Here is a 19409-nt window from a genome sequence, read left to right on the forward strand (position 1 = left end):
CAGTCAAAAGCAGTTGTGAGATTCAAACTGCTGTATCCAGTTATTTTCAGAGTCAAAATCATTTTTTGATGCAGAACATGCTAAGGAGGAAATACAAAAATTTGTCCAAAAAAAGCGAGCTATGAAACAGAAGGGGATTCTACTTCTTATTTTTCTGATAATAAAGCCCATAGAGACTATGCCAGTGAAACCTTTACAAATGTTCATAGATGTGTACTAGGCTAATGGCCCTGGGGCCTTTACAAGCCTAGCCATAGGATTACCCTGGCATAGTGCCATCCGACCTTAGCTCCCAGTGCCTCTGTCGAGTAGAGGCACTGTAGTTATCCCTGGAGTGAATTTTCTGTTTCCCATCCACTCATCAAGATTTCTCTTGAAGTGGGTCAGTGAGGTGCCCTGCTGGACATGAATGGAAAGTCTGTTCCATAGCATGGGCAGTCTCTGGGTTATGAATCTGTCCCTCCAGCATGTTGTTAATTGTGGTAATGAGGTTGAGGTCTCTGGAGCATGTGGTGTGGAGGGATTGGGATTTCTTTAGATGTAGCATTTCTAACAGAGCTGGATCAGACGTGGCTTTGTAAGTCAAGCAGAGATCGCCTGTAAGTAGGCGATATGATACAGAGAACAGTTGGAGTTTTTTTGAGTCTGTCCATATAGAACAAGTGTTTAAGGCCTAGGATCCCTCTGTGAGGTACTTTTGCGGCCTCTCCAGTTGTTGCAGGTGTCTAGTGAGGCACATGCCAAATGGGGCAGTGCACTCGATGATTGGCTTAATCAGGGAAGAGTAGAGGGAGACCATGACCTCTTTCTTTCTGGATAAAAAAACCTTAGTAATGAGATGTGCCACATAGAAGGACATTCCTTCTGACCACAGTGGCAATGTGGTGATCAAAAGAGAGGTTGCTGTTAACCTGTGTTCCCAGATCTCTTACAATGCCTTCTGTGTTCAGTGGACTACCGTCAATGTGGTAATTCATGGGAACCAGGTTTTTCCCAAAGGAGATAACAACACATTTTTTGGCATTGAGCTTAAGGCCATGGTTCTGACACCAGTCGCTGGTCTCAGTGAGGCCATTCTGTAGGATCTCAACATCACTTGGGGAGTTAATAATAGCCAACTTGCAATCGTCTGTGAACTTTGTTAGGCAGAGTCTCTTTGTGTTGGCCTGGACTTCAGAGACGTAGATACCAAACAGGAGAGAACCCAGGACTGAACCCTGTGGGAATCCACTCGTGACTAGTCGGCAGTCTGACTTGGAATCAGCTACTTTCATATCTTTGAGCCAGTTTGCAACCCACCTAGTGATATAGGATTGATGCCAAACTTAGTGAGTTTTTTATGATTCCTTGAGTGGGGAATGGTATCAAAAGCCTTGGTCAGATAAGGTACGCCGTATGAACCACCTTGCCTTCATCCACAGCTCTGGTGACTGACTCACAGAAGTTGACCAAGTTGAGCAGGCATGATCTACCATTCACAAAACCAAACTGTGTGGGATCCAGAGTTTGGAGATTCCCTACATCCTTGTTTATTAGGTCCATGAGGATGCGTTCCATAGCTTTGCATATCAGACTCATCAGTCTAATGGGGTGATAGTTCCCAGGGTCTGTAGTCACTCCTCCTTTGTGGAGAGGGATGACTGTAGCAGTGCGCCATTCAATAGGGACAAATCCTGAGGTGAGGCTAGGTGTCAGTTCACTCTGTAGTTCATGCAGAACACAACCAGGGATATTGTCAGGTCCCACAGAAGCTGTATTCTTGTCCTTGGACAGTGCTGTTTTAACCTGTGCAGCAGTAATACTGGGTGCATGGCAATCTACTGGCATTGTGATTGGTACTTTGGGGGGTAAAGTTGGCACTGAATCTGTCAGCCAGTATACTGGCAATATCTGTTGGCTTAGTATAGGAGTTACCATTGTGCAGTAGCTCAGAACAAATCTGGGTATTGCTGTGGAGATTCTTTACATAACTATAGAAGGCCTTGCGGTTGTCTTTAATATCTGCTGCAATTCTGTTTTCATAGCTAGCTTTAGAGAATTTGATGAGGGATCTCAACTTTTTGTTGAGGCTGATAAGGAAGTTTTTCCAGTTTAGGGACTTCACCTTATTCCGCATCAGTTTCCTCCTTCTGTTGTAGAGTTTGTTTATGGCAGAGGACCACTAGATTGGCTTCCTTTTTTTAGAGGAGAACTTCTTAGTTCTATTGGGTATGGTGAGATCCATGCATTTGTGTACGTGTTTGTACAGTGCACTGGTGTATGACTCTACGGTCATGCAACTATTCTCCATTTGCATGGGTGCCGTGAAGTTAGCCACATCTGTTTTTATGAGGCCAAAGATAGCTTTGGAGAAGTTTTTCATGGTGGTTACCTTTGCGGGGGTGGGAGGGATGTGGATTTCCAAGGTGATTAGCTTGTGGTCGGATCTAACCAGGGAGGAGCTGACTACTAGTGTAAAGCAACGGTCGCCCATGTTTAGTAATGACCAGGTCAAGGGTGTTGCTACCTCTAGTGGGGGTAAGAATGAGCTGGTCCAGGGCACTGGAATTAATGAACTCCAGGAAATGTTGGGCAAGTGTATTGGTACAGGAGTAGTTTACCCAGTTAATGGAGGGGTAGTTGAAGTCGCCTAGTAACAGAGTGTTTGGTTGGACTCTTAATATTCTCCAGGGTGCTTAGGAACATGGAGTGCGAGTCTTGGGACATGGTTGGGGACCTATAGCAGGCTACAACCTAAATCTCTGTCTTACCCAATGTTAGCTGCTCCTGAAGTATCTCTGATGCATTATGTTGGGCTACCAGTCTGGAGGTGTGAGCATCCTTTATGAATATGGAAACACCACCACCTTTGGAGCTTCGGTCCAAGTTCTAGGGCTGAAAGGTGTGGAATGAGTTATAGCCTGGTAGTGCAGGGGTGCTTTCTGCTGCCTTGAACCAGGTCTCTGTTACAGCACAAATGTCGAGGTTCTCCATTTTAAGGAGTGCTTCGAGCGACTGCATTTTGAGATTGAGACTTCAAGCGGTGAGCAGCATGACCCTCAGATTGCATTTGTTTGTAGCTGTTATGGTGGCAATTTGGTCTTTGGAACACCGCCTAAAAAAATCATTATAGGGGTAACAAGAGCCTTGGCTAGTACCTGGAAGCTCAGGGGTGACCGATGCAGGCCATCTCTGGCAAAGCATCAAGGTCTGTCAATCATGTCATCCCAGGAAGACAGATACTGAATCCCCTTATGGAAAATGTGTGAGAGAGAGAAAAAAAGCACAAGTGTTGACTAAAAGAAACAGGAGTATATTGGAAATGAACCAGAGTCAGGATCTGGAAAATGGACATCAGGAAGAAAACCAGCAACTCGGAAAGTGAAGAATAAATGTGGGATTACAAAGCATTAATTACATTTATGAAATATGAAGGAACAAGAAAACCTAGAAATACTTTGCAAAACATGTAGGAGACTCTAAAGCATATGACCTACTTCATGTCATTAATGTTTGGAAGAACATTAATGAGAGGGGAAGATGAAGGAAAGTGCTAACTGTAAGTAAAACAAAATGTTGTTCTCAACAGTACTTTTACAATATACGACATATACTGCATGATATAAAGTAAAGCTTTTTCAGTTATTTTGTGTGCGCAATGGGGATACTAAATTAAAGAGGTGCCCCTATTTTTCTTCCTTCTCACTTTCTTCTTGTTCAGTTTTAACACATGTAGGGGCTGCAACGTAAAAACAGAAGAAAATATGGACAAAAGAGCATGATATAAGAAAAAACGACATGCCTTTTTTTTTTTGCATACAGGAATGACTGGATTAAGTCCCTTAGCTTGATCCAACATGTTTTCAGGGGAAGCAAATAAATAGAAGAACACTGAATATAATGAAAAATGTTCATCTAGCAAATAAATGTTTATATCTCAGTACTGTAGTAGATGCTAACTGTGCATCTGGTTCTCAAGTTTCTATGGAGATAATCTGATAAGGGAGTAACAATATCATGATACTAATGTAAAACAAGTGCTCTTTTTTCCTCTTTCTCCCTTCTCTCTTTGTTCAGTTTTAAGAAATTTAGGCAGTGCAATGTAGAAAAGAAGAAAAGACTGGTAAAAACAGCAAGTAAATGAAAAAGAACACTGAATATTATAGCAAATAAATGTATGCTTAGTAACAACCCTGTATCTGGTCCATAGTGACAATCTGATAAAGAGAACTGACTAGAAGATAATGTTTTCTGAAAGCATTCAAGTGTTTTCCCAGCTCGGAGAGATGTAAAGAGAAGACAAAACTAAACAGCACTTACTCGTTCTTAGCATGGTTAACCTTTCTTTTAGGTTAATCCAAGTCAGTGAGTGTGGTTGTCAGTTTGGGACACAGGTTCCTATTATGAGGCTAAAACATATGAAGATATACATATTTTTTGTGTTAGCATTAAGTCAGTATGTTTACTGGATATTTGGGGTGTTTTTTTAGGGCTTTCAATAAAACAAAAAAATTGTAAAATTGTAAGATGTGACAGACTCAAATGGATATGACAAGAAACAACTGTATAAAAGATCAACCTGCCAACAGTGTACACATGCAACACAAAAGCTGGAACTAGACACAAAAAGCTGTTATGTATAAACGGTGGGAATAATAACTTTAACAGAATGATGTTTTCTGTAATGCCTTTAAATGTCAATGATCTCACAGATAAATACAAAAAAGAAAGAGCAGTGAACTGTATTAAAACATACAGAGTGCAAATAGCTATGCTACAGGAGGCATACTAGGAAAGAAGTGAACATGTAAATTGTTAATAAAGGTTTTCATGATGGTTATTCAGTGTAACACCTCAGGCAAAGGAAAAGAGGAGTACTTATATTAATTGCAAGAGGAGCTCCAAAAGTGATAGAAGAGGATACAAAAGATAATAATGCTAGATTTGTAGGACTAAGGGGCTACTGGCAAGGGAGAAGGATTACAGTGGCATGTATTTATATTCCACCTAAACTGCTATAATGGAACTTAACAAAATTCTTTGAGAAATATTCAGCTTTTAGCAACGAATATTACTTACAGCTGGGGACTGGAATTTGATTTGCAGCAGTGAAGATATATCTGGGGGGCCAAGACATGAAAAAATAACAAAGGAGGGTAGATTTTTGAAGGAATTTATGAAAATATTTGGCATGGAAGAAGCCAGTTCACCAGTAGTAATTTGGAGTTAATTTACATATTATTCCCCAAGATACAAGGCTAAGCAAATTTACATTTCGCAGGAACATGTGCCTTTAATTGAAAGTCTTGATAAGCACCCAATAACTTTTTCAGATCATGCACCAATAGCAACTAAAATAAAAACACAGAGTAATGAAATAAAAGTGAGACAGTGGAACTTTCCAATCTATTTGTTGACAAGAGATTAATTTAAGGAATGGATACTGGAAATTATTAGAGAAGACAGACATTCCTCTGAAGATATAGCTAGGGAGTGGGATAAAATTAAAGTGGAGTTTAAAAATATGGTGGAAAAAAAGAAAAGGAGATATGGTTAAGAATAAAAAAATATTTAGAAGGACTGACAAATGTTAAAGTATTGCACAACAAGATGAATCCCGCAGAACAAAAAGAGGAGCTAACTGGATAATGCTAAACAGAAAATAAGGGATTACCTTGACAATATTCATGAGTTTAGAGTGATTGCTGTTAAGCAACTGTTTTTTATATTAATTCTAAAGCACAAAAATGTTTAGCACAATGACTCAGGCAACATAAAACAGAAAGGGCTGTCACCAAGCTTAGGGAGCATATAGCAAGGAAGATAACAAGAGATCATGTAGAGGTATTAGAAATATTTGAAAAATTATATGAAAGTCTGTATAAAGCAGATAAATATGGAAACCAAAAAAAGTACAAATGGAAATGTTTGTGGAAGAAATAAATATGTCAAGGTTAGAGATAAATGAGGCCCAATTACTTACAGGATAGGAGGAGAGGAGATAAAAATGGTAATGTATAACCAGTCCACAAGAATAGATGGTATTCCTGTGGAAGTTTGGAAGCTAGGAAAGAAAACAAAAACTGATAAAGATCTGGAAGGTTTTAACAGCATTTTAAGAGGAGGAGGAGAAGTACCAACATCCTAGAAGAAAACGGTGGGGGTGGCTGTAATATCTAAAGAGGGTGGAGTCCCATCAAATCCAGCTACATATAGGCTCATTTCAATGCTAAACCATGATTACATTTGTTTATGTCTATAATGGCTAATTAATTAAACTAAAGTGGGTGGATTCCTCTCGATAATGTCTACTTGAGCAGAGGAACCAAGCAAGGGTGTCCTCTATCCCCTTTGTTATCCGCATTATGTTTAGAATCACTAGCAAAGAAAACAAGAGACTCAGAACTTCAAGGGTATACTCTGTATGGTAGTCAGGAAAAGTTGGCTCCATTTGCAGATGACATTATTTTAAACCTGATAAAACCAGAAAAGGATATTTCAGTGTTGTGGAATATTTTGACACAGCTTCAAATCTCTTCGGGATACAAAATTAATTAAGCTAAAACAAAAGCAATAGCTGTAAATGATGTACCCACACACGAACTGGTTCAGCAATATCCACATTTATAGGGCCATTACAAAAGTACTAAGGAATATGGGTTAAAAAGGATTCTGGTGTGGCAGCTAAGGATATGTAGGAAGAGACCAAACATAGATAATTCCAACTTCTCAGTTTCTGTAAGCACTGTTATATAGATATTGATCGTAAGACACAAGCAGTTAAAATGTTCTTAGTCCCTTTAGTCTTATACACAAATCAGGCATATCTTTATCAACTGGAGGAAAAGCTGTGGATAGCAATTAAAGAGCTGAAGGGATTTTATCTGGGAGAGGAAGAGGGCAAGAGTCAAGTGGGATAAGCTGGTTCTTCCACTAGAACAAGACAGATTATCTGATTTGAAGGGATATTTCAGAGCTACACCGTTAAGGCTGCTATACATAGCACGAGCTTTAATTCAAAGTGGAAAGGGATGATGATGGAAAATGGAGGAAGTCAAGAAACAAGGAGACACTGGGATTTTGGATACAGAACTTTAAGGAGAATACCAATATAATATTGTGTGATTATATTTCATAGGAACATATACATTTAATTGAAAGGTTTTATACACATTCAATAACTATTTCAGATCATGTGCCAATAATATCTAAAATAAAAATGTAAGGTGATGAAATAAAAATGAGACATTAGTGCTTCCCCACCTATCTGTAAAAAGAGAGGAATTTAAGGAATGGGTAGTGGAAATTATTTATAATTTATCAGGGAAGATAGAAATTCCTTCTGAAAATAGAGCTAGGGAGTGGGATAAAATTAAAGTGCAGTTTAAAAATAGGGTGGAAAAAAGAAATATGGTTAAGATGTAATAAGAACTCTTCAGAGGGACTGATAAATGTTAAAGTATTACAGAATAAGAAGAATCTAACAGAAGAACTGGCACGACTGCAGAGTGCTAAAAAAAAAATAAAAAAATAAGGGACTACCATGATAATATGCAAGAGTTTAGAAAGACTGCTCTTAAGCATTTGTTTTTTGATAACTCCAAAACAAAAACTTTTAGCACAATGACTTGGGCAACAAAGTAGAAAGGGTTTGCTTAGGGAGCCAATAACAAAGAAAATAAACAGAGGCCCTGTAGAGGTATTAGAAATATTTTGGAAATTTTATGAAAATCTTACAAACACAGAAATGTGTAAATAAAAAAAGTACAAATGGAAATGTTCCTGTAGAAAGCAGAGAAACATAAATCAAGAAAAAGTACAAATGGAAATGTTTATGGAAGAATTAAATAGGTCAAGGTTTCAGGTAGATTACATATAACTGCAGTTAGGATAGGAGAAGATGAGGTAAAAATAATGATTTAACCAATCTACAAAAAAAGCTCCAAAGAAGAGATGGCATTCCTGTGGATGTTTGGAAGCTAGGACGGAAGAAAGTAATAAAGATCTGGACTTTTTCTGTTTAACAGAAAGCAATGGGGGCTGCAATACCTAAAGATACTAAAGACACATCCGATCCAGCTTCATACAGACCCATTTCAATTCTAAACCATGATTATAAAGTATTTATGCCTCTAATGGCTAAAAGAATGGCAAAGATGATGCCAAAATTGAGAGATATGGCTCAACATGGTTTTGTGGAGGGGGAAGCAAACATCTGACAGCATTAACAAAACAATGATGATCCAGAGGGAAAAAAAATGTAAGAAAATACAATGGTTGTTGGTGGGTCTTAATGCAGAGAAAGCATTTTACAGAGTAAGCTGAGATTTTATGAGTAGGACAATGAAAGCATTTGCACTCCCTACTAAAACTGTAAAGTTGATTAAGAGGATATACAAGGGACCAATGAGAAAATTGAAGTGTGTGTGTGTGTGGGGGGGTTCCTCTTTGATGAGTAAAGGAACCAAGCAAGGGTGTCTTCTTTACCCTTTGTTATCTGCATTACATTTAGAACCACTGGCAAAGAAAATAAGGGACTCAGAAATTCAAGGATACAATTGGTATGGTAGTCAAGAAAAACTGGATTTGCAGATGATATTATTTTATTGACAACCATTCCATTACCAAAGAAGTCTCCATCATCTTGACTAAATGACTACCACCCTGTATCCCTCACCTCCACAGTGATGAAGTGCTTTGAAAGGCTGGTCAAGGACTCCATAACATCTGGGCTGCCTGCTGATCCTGACCCTCTGCAGTTTGCTTACCAAGCAAACCACTCAATGGCAGATGCCACCTCTCTAGCACTCCTTATATTACTGGAACACCTTGAGAATAAAAACACCTATGCCAGGGTACTATTTCGACTTCAGCTCTGCTTTTAACATGGGCATCCCTCTTTATTTGGTAATGAAGCTACTCCAACTAAACGATGACCCTCCACTTTGTAACTGGATTCTTGACTTTCTCACAGACAGACCTCAGAAAGTGTGCACAGGAAATAACTCCTCGGACAGCATCACTCAACAATGAAGTCCTACAAGGATGTGTACCAAGTCCCTTGCTGTTCACCCTGTTAGCACACAATTATACAGCAAAGTACAATACAAACCACATCATCAAGTTTACTGATGACATAACAATGGTGAGCCTAATCAGTAATGACGGTGAAACAGCATACAGACATGAAGTGGAACAACTGAGTACCTAGTGTGGAAATAACTTAGCACTAAATGTAAACAAGTCAAAACAGATAATTGGGGACTACAGGAAAAATTGCAAGGAACATTCCTCCCTCACCAATAATGGGGAAACAGTGGAAAGAGTGACAAGCACAAAGCTTCTGGGAGTGCACACTGATGAGGACTTGTCTTGAAACAGCAATACAAATGCCATAGTCAAGAAAGCGCAACAGAGACTGCACTTTTTGAGAAGGCTGAAGACAGTGAATCTCCCATTGACAATTCTCACTACCTTCTACAGAGGTAGAATCCAGATGAACAGCCTCGGAGTATGGTATGTAAAATGCTCTACCTCCGAGTGCAAATCCCTCCAGAGAGTAGTGAAGACAGCCAAGAGTATCATCAAAATCTCCTTACCACCTATACAAAACTTGTACTTATCCAGATATCTCGGCAGGGCCAAAGGAACAATTAGATTGCACTCACCCTGCTTGCAGACTGTTGCTGCATCTATCATCTGGAAAGCGCTTCCAAAGTATGCATTGCTGAACTACAAGATTCAGGAAAGGCTTCATCCCTAATGTCATCACGCTGCTGAAGTCTAGTAACAGCTATGTTCCATGATGGCCATCTGGGTCAGTAGAAATTGCAGCAGCTTGTCTCAAATTGTGTATTAACCAGTCTCATCTAACACTTAGTGATATTTGCCAAGACTGTTAACTTACAAGCCATCTTGGGCAGTAGAATGTCTCTTCTTTCAGTGCAATACATGTTGCAAATTCGTAAATTAACTACAATACTCTATGTCCACAGTGCAATACTCAAATGTCTCTTTCTGTGCAGGAAACAATGCAATGTTATAACCAAGTGCCTGTACAATAATAAAGTCTCGTGCGAGTAAGTGTTCAATGCGAAAAACGTTAAAATGTGTTTCTAGTTATATGCAGTATTAGTCTATCTGCTTGTCCGTGATGTAATAGCAATTTCGTTTAGTTTTTGCACTTGTGTGATTTCTGAATGACAATAAAGTTGACTTTCACTTTCTATCTGATAAAACCAGAAAAGGGTATTTCATTTCAGTATTGTGGAACATTCTGAGACAGTTTCAAGTCTTTTCGGGATACAAAGCTAATGAAGATAAAAATAAAGGCAACAGCTGTAAACTATGTACCCACACACCAACTTCTTCAGCAATACTGATAAAATGAAGTACTTAGGAGTATGGATTAAAAAGTATTCTGTTTTGGCAGCTAAGCATATGTGGGAAGAGACTAAACAAAAGATAATACAAAAACTAAGAAATTGGAAGTTCTGTTTTTTTGGATATGGATAGTAAGATACAAGCAGTGAAAATATGTTTAGTCCCTTTAGCTTTATGCACAGGTCAGGGAAATATTTATCAACCAGAGAAGTTCTGGATATCAATTAATAAAGAGATGAAGGATTATTCTGGGCAGAGGGCAAGAGTCAAGTGAGATAAGCTCCTTCCAACTAAACAAGGTCGCTTGGGATTACCTGATTTGAAGGGGTATTTCAGAGCTACAGAGTCAAGGCTACTATACACAGCACAAGCAGAAAGCTACAATTCAAAGTGGAAAGGGATGAGGATGAAACGGGGAAACTCAAGAAACAATGAGAGACTGTATTTTGGATACAGATCATTAAGGAGAATAACAACCATATAGAATATTATATTCATAACATAGTAGAAAGTTTTCTAAGAGCTAAGCCAACACGGGGACGGAGAAAGGAGATTTTTGCCAACGGGGATGACTCCATTAGGTGTACACAGACTAGGCAAGAGGGGGCTGGAATTTACTGGAGAAAAATGACAAATGAACCAAGGTATTGGGAAGGAAGAGGCCAAGAATTCATTTGGAGTGCGGGCTAGAAATTGCCTTCCCTATCAAATACTGATATCAGTACAGACAAAGAGAAAGAAATTAAGCAAAATCCTAAGAGGAAGGCCAGCATTGGTAAAGTTTTTAGTAGAATCTAAAACAGAAGTACCTGATAAAAAAGGATAACTAGTAGGATATATAAAACACTGCATGATAACTACAGAAATCAGAGGAGGTTACAAAGGATTGAGAAGAGAGAATGGATAAGCAATTTACAAAGAAACAATGGGGGATGTATATGTACGGCTCTGAAACATGTAGCAAAGTCTAGAAGATTTAGGATAATGGCTCTGAAATGTGCAGCAAAGTCTAGATGATTTAGAATCTTTGCTGGGAACTGTTTGCATAGTTATCTTTATACCCGAAGCAAACTCCAAGGAATTTTTCCTCCGGTAGATTGCAAATGTTGGAAGCATGATGGGGAAGAAAGAGGCAACTGGGAACATATTTTTTGGGAATATAATGAGTTGGCAGACTTTAAAAATTCCCTGCAGACTACTCTAAACAGAAATACTGGGTTAGCAAATTGGTAATTCTGATGGCTGCCAAAAAGCAATTACTAGAAAATGGACATCAAAGTCTAAACAATTGTACTGCAAGTAGTGAATACAGTAACAGAGATAAAACAACTGAAGTGGGATATTTAGAAAAGGGAAGGAGCAAACTATATTAAAAGATGGGGATTGTGGGAACAATACATGCAGTATAAGGTTTTTGGAAGAGGAATGAGGTTTAAGGGAAGGGAGGATTTGAATGAGTTATGTAACGTTTGACTGTCAATGACTGGACAGATTATAAGTGAAGTACAATATTTACAAATGAAAATATCTCAATATGATTTGTCTTCATTTATATAAATATATAACTGCCTAGGGCATAAATAACTTAGTAAAGATGTTTTGAGTTTAAAAATAGAATTAAACTATTAGAAAACTGTCAAAAAGAATTTATGAGCACTTACAAACTATTAAAAACAAAGACTTGTAATGCTTTAGAAAAACACAACAATGTCTGTACAGTTTTCAAAACAACTTTGTCTGTTTTCTGTTTTGGATAATGTATTATTTGAGCAAATGCAATACTTGAAGCAAAGGAAGCCAAATGGAAAGTTCTAGTTTCAAATAAGCCATCAAGGTTGAATGATTACATTTATACTATTTTTTTTAAACCAAAGAATTGGCAATTAAAACATCAAAGGAATTTTTTTTAAAGCAGATATGCAAAATTAAGTTGGTCAAGTCTTATTTGCGTTATGATTTTATATTTTTTTTATTTCTTTCATTAAAGAAATGTTTATAACAGGAATTGACATCATGTTATGACTATGGTGATTTTAGTTATTAAAGAAGGTTTGTTTGACAGTGAATTGCTCTGATGAAGTCTTAGTCATTAATTAAAGATGACGAAAGTGCTTAACTTCAACACTATGACGTTGTTTCTTCTTTCCTGCGGCGATTGTTTGCTTTTTAATTTACTCCTATCATATTCTTTAATTAAGAGCAAGATACAGACACTAACACTTGTTTCTTTTATTAATATTATGAAATCCTGATGATACTGATATAAAAACTGAAAATGTACTTGCATTTACATTTACACATACATTGTTAAACTTAAAGAAACTGCAATGTTCATAGGTGTGTACTAAGCTAATAGCCCTGAAGCCTTTACAAGCCTAGCCCAAAAAAACTGCCCAGACACCGTGCCACCCGATGTTAGTTCACAGTGCCCATACCCAGTAGTGCAACTGGAGTGAACTTTCTGTTACACATCCACTCGTCAAGATTTCTCTTGAAGCGGGCCAGTGAGGTGCTCTGCTTGACATGAATGGGAAGCCTATTCCAGAGTATGGGCAGTCTTTGGGAGATGAACCTGTCCCTCCAGCATGTTCTGTTAACTGTGGTAATGAGGTTGTGATCTCTGGAGTGTGTGTTAAACTGTTTAACATGTTAGTACACAATTAAATAATTATGCTACCACATACTTACAGCAGCAATTTACTTTAAAATTAATTTTGTTACTTCGGGGTAATGCAATACTACAATTAAAAGTTTTCTCTTTTTTCTTGTAATAACCAGGAAAACATGCACACAATCATAAGGTCATGGAACTTTTAGCTTCTGGGCAACTGTATTAAAGAAGTCTCATGTAAAACTGTTAATAATGGTTCTCCTGTCCGCTAAAATTTTGACACTGTCTATGGTATCTTTTATAAAGAATAGATAAAGCATACTCTTCTTTTACTTTGATGACGTAAGAGTCTGTTTATTCTTTTATTCCCACCAAATACCAGTGTGAAGTAATATGTACTGGAGTTATATATGAACTGTTTACAGTCCTTTCATATCTTCATATATGCCTCAGGCCAAATGGAGTTGTTCGTTTAACACAAATTATATGTGAAAAGCAGTACAATATAATTTCTTATAGGACTTTATTGCAAAGTTTGGTTTTGAAAGTTTAGAAGGATATATCAGAAATATCATTAAAAGACTAAATCACATATTATATCTGCTGGTAGCAATGAGAAACATGATATCACAAAATCCCTCATGAATAAATTCTCTGTGTGCATACTTATTTCATTATGAACCACTGCCAAGTGTGCATTTAGATGAGCATTTTACTATTTAGCAATTACAGCTTTACTAACCACCTATTAGCATTACATTAAAATGGTTAAAATACTGGAGGAGTAAATTACATAAAAAAAAAAAAACAATGGAAACAATACATGCAGAGAAATGTTTTTGAGGAGAATGTCACTCACATTATAGGATATATAAAAATACAAGGGATGTTTGTAAATGTTCATTTAATATGGTTTGATTATTTTATGCAAATATAAATTTGTCAATGTCACAAATGATAATTCAATAAAGATATTACAGAATGGTTCAAGTACAACCATTACTAAACAAGAATTTAACAGGGTCTCTCCACACAACAGACCAAATTTCAGCCAAGTAGAGGGCCTGACTGAGCAGTATCAGATATTTTAAATCTTTCTAAGTTGCAACATCGTTAAGCACCAAGGGGTGGTTTCCTCAGTCTCCACCAGAGAATTCATACATACCAGTATGCTCAATAAGCAGCAACCCCTCAAAGCCCTTCAACCCTTCCCTAGAAAGAAATGAGCAAACCATAGCAGTTACCCTCTTCTCCCTCTCTGCCTGGCTCCTCTATTGCTGGGAACGATAATCAAACCTCAGTTAAAAGAGCCACAGTCAGTGCTCCATCTCTCTACATCATGGCACCAGACTGTCAAGCAATATTTGTCATACTAAATTAGCCACTTAGCCAAAACTGACAGACACTTTACAACCAAGTTTCTTACTTGAATAAGGAACAAGAAGCGGAGTCCTTTCTGACAGACTTCATTTTATCCATGCAGAATCGTTGTTGCCTGTGCATATCTACACAGTGAACAAGGTATCCTCCTCAACTAGCAGTACTTGAAGAAAATGGTGAATGGAAGGACTGGCTCCACAATAAGGCTAGCCACTCAGTGGTGTTAACATTGGCTCTAGATGATTGTCACCGTTGACGTGACACCTCAACCCCATGTGCAAAAAAATAGGTTGTGGATGGATGAATGGACTGGTTAAAGTCAATGGCATGAAATCACGAACCCCCCCCTCCTCCATAGCCACTAGTGTCATGCAATCCTAACTCAGACTGAGAAGTACTGTTATTTTTTTCTTGTAAGCTTTCCTCATGTTGCGGTTATGGAAACACAACATTCCACCTAAAAATGAAAGCTTACTAGCAACTAACGGAAGAAGAGAAGCCAAGCTGCAAATCACAAGGAGCTAGTCTTAGACTTTTCCAACACAACAGGCAGAAACAGAGGGAAGGAGATCTGCCACAGTCAGTAAAAAGTCAGGAGACTTACTTGCTTTCTGAAATGCTGCCATCTACATCAATCCTGCCACCAGAGGAAGTGGGGCAGTGGGTAGGGAAATCTACTTCAAGTGAGATACAGCATCCTTTGGTGGTTTTCTCACAAATTAAATGAGGGAGAATAAGCCCCTTCAGTTGATACTGGTCAGGAAAAACATCACAGCAGGGTTTCCTTCAACTCCTAAAAAATCTTGAGGGGCCACTTGTGGAGTAGCACTAGGCTTCTGGTTAGCTTGACTCTCAAAGGATATCAATGGCAACACTAAAATGGTGCTAGGTATCTCCAACTTCCATACTCTCATTGCTTCCCTGCATGAGGAATTGTCTTTCTCTGTAGTTAAAACTCCAGTGGAAGGGATTCATGGAATGCTTTGGGGGCAATAAATCTGTTCTATTCTAGTACAATGAATGGAAGTGAATGCTCCAATGACATCAGATAATTTCAGCATCCCTCCTTTGATATGCACCCCCATGACCAATGCATCCATACTGATTCCAGCCACAGAAGGGATAAGCTGGGACTCTAGAAAGTGCATATTCTGAAATCACTGGACAAAAAGGTTCCACTACAAAACAGTTGTGTAGAGAATCAGATAAGGAAGCAGGGTCATAGCTGCAGACATAAGGTCCAGTACCCTTCCAGAAAAGTAAGCTACCAGAAGAAACATTTTTATCAATAGCCTAAATTATGGCTGGGGTCTTACTCTACATAAATCAGACAATTACTTATGTACAGCAAAACCCCAAACTGTAGCATATAAATATCAGCCTAAAAATGGAACAAACTGATGAGAAACTACATGACTGACATTAAATAATTCAGAGAGGAAGCTGTCAGAAACCAGTAATTCAGATACAGAAACACTCAACTCCCTACAGATGCCAGTGTGCCACAGACGGGGTGGGGGGTTGATCCTGAAGTGAGACCAAGTGGAGGACTCCTGAAGTGACAATGACTGGCTCTGACTCTGAAGCCCAGATACCTCCTAGATTCCTTTGCTGTTTCTATCTATGGGTAGTCATCCTAGAGAACCAAAGAGCAGACTGACTATACGAAGAAAATTAAAAAGAGTTTCTCCAGGGAAAAACATGTACAAGTCACTAAGATCCATTACTGGGATGAGTTCCCGTGTCTTTTTTTTTTTTAATTTATGCTAGACATGCTTACAAATTAGCAGTAGCTCAATAGTTTATTACATTAAAAAAAATTGTCTACAAGAGTGATCCAAGATTTAATCCTCAGAACAGTCTCTTTCATTGCATTGTGTTACTTTTCTGCCAGCTCTTGGGTGAAACAGCAATATATTCACAACTGTGTTTATCTATAAAGAGTTTTAAACATTTCAGCAATTATTTTTCTATCACTACAGCAGCTAACCTTTCATATTTTAATTCTCTACTGATGGATTTTTTGCTCATTCATTTAATTTTTCTAAAAAAAAAAAAATTTTTAAGTCTGAACTGCTTCCCCAAATATATCAAGAATCATACCTGCAGAATCTACAGCCTCATCTGTAAAAAGGTGACTTTTTGAAATCAGGCTTGGAACTGTGACATTATCAAACAGAACTTCAAGCACTAAAGCATGACAAATATTTTTTCCACATTTTGACATCTCTGGTGCTGTAAAATGTACATGATGCCTTATTTTTATCCTGCTGAATATCTGCTGTGCAAAATGAAAGTAAGCTAAGGCCAAATTACAAAGTTCCTTCTATAGAAAGAACTTGGGATTCCAAAGGAAACAAATAGAAACACACACTGTTTAGATCATAAAGTGATAGTACAACTAAGATATATGAAAGTACAAGTAAGACGAAGATGTACTTGTATGAAATACATCCTCCCTTCTAAATAAAAGCTGACCTATCTTACCAATGTTACAAGAAAACAATACAGTAAAGCATTTTTTCATAAAATACACATATTCTTTGAGCAGGTCATTATTAAACTTGTGTCCCTGTTAAAAAGCAAAACATTATCAAACACTACTGCACCAATCTATCAACAGATGGAAGCCTGGTAAATACAAAATATGTCCTACAAGTCAAAGATTTTGGCCTGGATTCCAAAACATTGAGGCAGCATAGAGAGGGTCCTTGCCTTAAAAAGTCTGCTGTCCCAAGTTATTTACCAATACACACCCACCAGGATAACAACCTTAAAAGTGCAGAAGCAGCCAAACTTTATGAGGACTGTATTCCACAATCACTGCCCCAAACTGTGTGGGAACCACCAAACAGGGATAAAGTGATTAGGCAAAGGCAGTTCCCAATGAATGGAAAATGAGTGATATATTTGCAGGGTAGAAGCCAAAGACAGCAACAGTCTGCAGAATACCTACTTGCTGCCTTCTGATATTAGGCATGCAAAAATGAATAAACTGAGTAGGACATTCCACACATACACACCTGTTCTGCACTACTCCACTGCCTACTAAATGCACAAGTTTTTTTGTTCCATTTGTGGCTAACATCATCTTTTGAGCCAAGATGTACAGCAGACTTTCTCAATTCATCCCAAATCACTCTAGAGTCCTCATTTGTCCCACTCTGACCCTTCAAAAGCCCCATTCCTGTTTCCAACCTAAGTCTCAACACACCCCTACAAATATACACACAAGAATACATCTGTGTGAACACATACACACGTACATAGCAGCACAACTGTTTTTCTGTTTCTCTCTCCACTCTTACACAGGTACTCAAGTCTTCCTCCGATTGTGCCTGTCAGTCTCTCACTCCCATCTTCTCTTGTTTACTCTGCTGTTAAGTCACTACTACATGGAATCCTAGCCATCCCATTCCATTTAGGTGAAATTCTTGCTTTCCAATGTTCATTCCTTCAGCATCCCACATACCCGCAGTTCATCTTGCATTATGCCTCTTATGTGTATCCCTGCTGGTCTTCACATCTTTGAACATATCACCTACTCTCCTATTATTTTGCAGTTTCCTGTGGACTAATTTCTCATTAATCCACTTCCCAAAACCTTCACACTGCCTCTACCTCCATCTCCTATGCTCACATATTTGCTCTTAAACTCTTAAAATGGTGCTCACACTTGGCTTTTCTTCTTGCTCTTCCTCCATCTTCTCCAATTCTTTCCAGCCACACCATTCTCTTTGATGTTAATGCTTCACACTGCCATATCCCACTCCTCTCCTCAGTACTGCAGCCTTGTCCAACTTCCTGCAAAGAACATGTGGCACAGCCAGCCAGCGCCTTGAAATTAGTTTAGCTATTGCTGCAGTTGAGTAGACAATGTTTTTCAATGCTCCACGTTGAAAGCATTTGTCACACGTATTCAGTGACAAGAATTATTGTAAACGATATCAGTAAAGAATTATTAATTTATCAAAAGACTATATAAAAGTTTAAAATAATATATTTAACCATCTTTTGAGCTTCCCGATTGAAACTGTTAGAATAGTAAGCTGACAATACATGTTCCACATTTTGCACATTTGTTTAATATTATAAGAGGCAGTGCTCCGCATTTTGAAGTTGGAGGCTCAAGAGCTAGCCTGTAACAATATGGTTATTAACAGTTTCTTCATTCTTAGAAAAAACTGTACCTCACAATGAGGTACAATTCTAAGTCAAATCTGGACGCATAAAACTAGTACATTAAAAAGTATAACATTAATAATGGAAACATAAACTGTGAGTGTTGCCCTTAACTCCACAGTCTTAACCAAAGAATGCCTCACAACTTAAATGCAGCGAAGTATGCCAATAACAGTACTGACAACTTTCTTGGACTTTATTCTTGTCTTGAACATTTACGTACTTGTAAATTGCCTTTGGTCCGCTGTTTATTTTTTCCTCCCATCGTAAATGATACAGATGTGCTACACCGTGTAACAAATCACCGTCCCCTGTCTATATGATAAGTGCGATCCGGTGTTCCAATCTTATCTTTTTTCCTACTTCACTCACAGTTTTCTGTTTTCACGCATGTTACAGCAGCGACGTAAAGGAAGTGTTTGGTTCACCAATGACATTAAAGCCAGTGTTACAATGTTATGAATCCCCATAGAAACAGACGGTGGCTTATTAAAATAAGTGTAAACAGTGAGTTTCCTAGTTGAAGTTGTTAGCAAGTGTTCCACATATTGCCCATTTGTTCTACATTATGTGAGGCAATGTTCCTAGTTTTGTGGAGCTTGAAGGATGAAAGCTGTGACTGATCTTACAAGCGAAAAAACTTACTGGAACAATAGATTTTGCTTTAGTATGTATTTTCTGAAGGATATGAAGTCTGAAATTCAAATGTATATCATTATATGAATACCTAAATCCTCAGTGATTTGCCAAAAAAACACATATTTTCTGTCTGCCATTGTATATAGACCCAAATCCTCAGTGATTTGCCAGAAAACCACACATTTTCGTATAAACATACCAAACATGAAGCAAAAAGCTGGACGTTCTTTGAAAA

At 38.0% G+C, this 19409-nt stretch overlaps 1 protein-coding gene across 1 annotated transcript in view; it reads right to left on the minus strand.

The window, feature by feature from the left end:
- Positions 1 to 18967, minus strand: part of LOC122802392 (E3 ubiquitin-protein ligase listerin-like) — a 196832-nt gene extending 177865 nt beyond the window's left edge. Inside the window, exon 1 of the mRNA XM_044072018.1 lies at positions 18759 to 18967. Coding sequence (XP_043927953.1) covers positions 18759 to 18800 — 42 coding nt within the window. The 5' untranslated portion in view covers positions 18801 to 18967. The remainder of the gene's footprint in view (positions 1 to 18758) is intronic.
- Positions 18968 to 19409: the final 442 nt, after the last annotated feature.

Source organism: Protopterus annectens, chromosome 5.part0, assembly GCF_019279795.1.
Source record: "Protopterus annectens isolate FY-2018-M chromosome 5.part0, PAN1.0, whole genome shotgun sequence".
Lineage (NCBI taxonomy): Eukaryota > Metazoa > Chordata > Ceratodontiformes > Protopteridae > Protopterus > Protopterus annectens.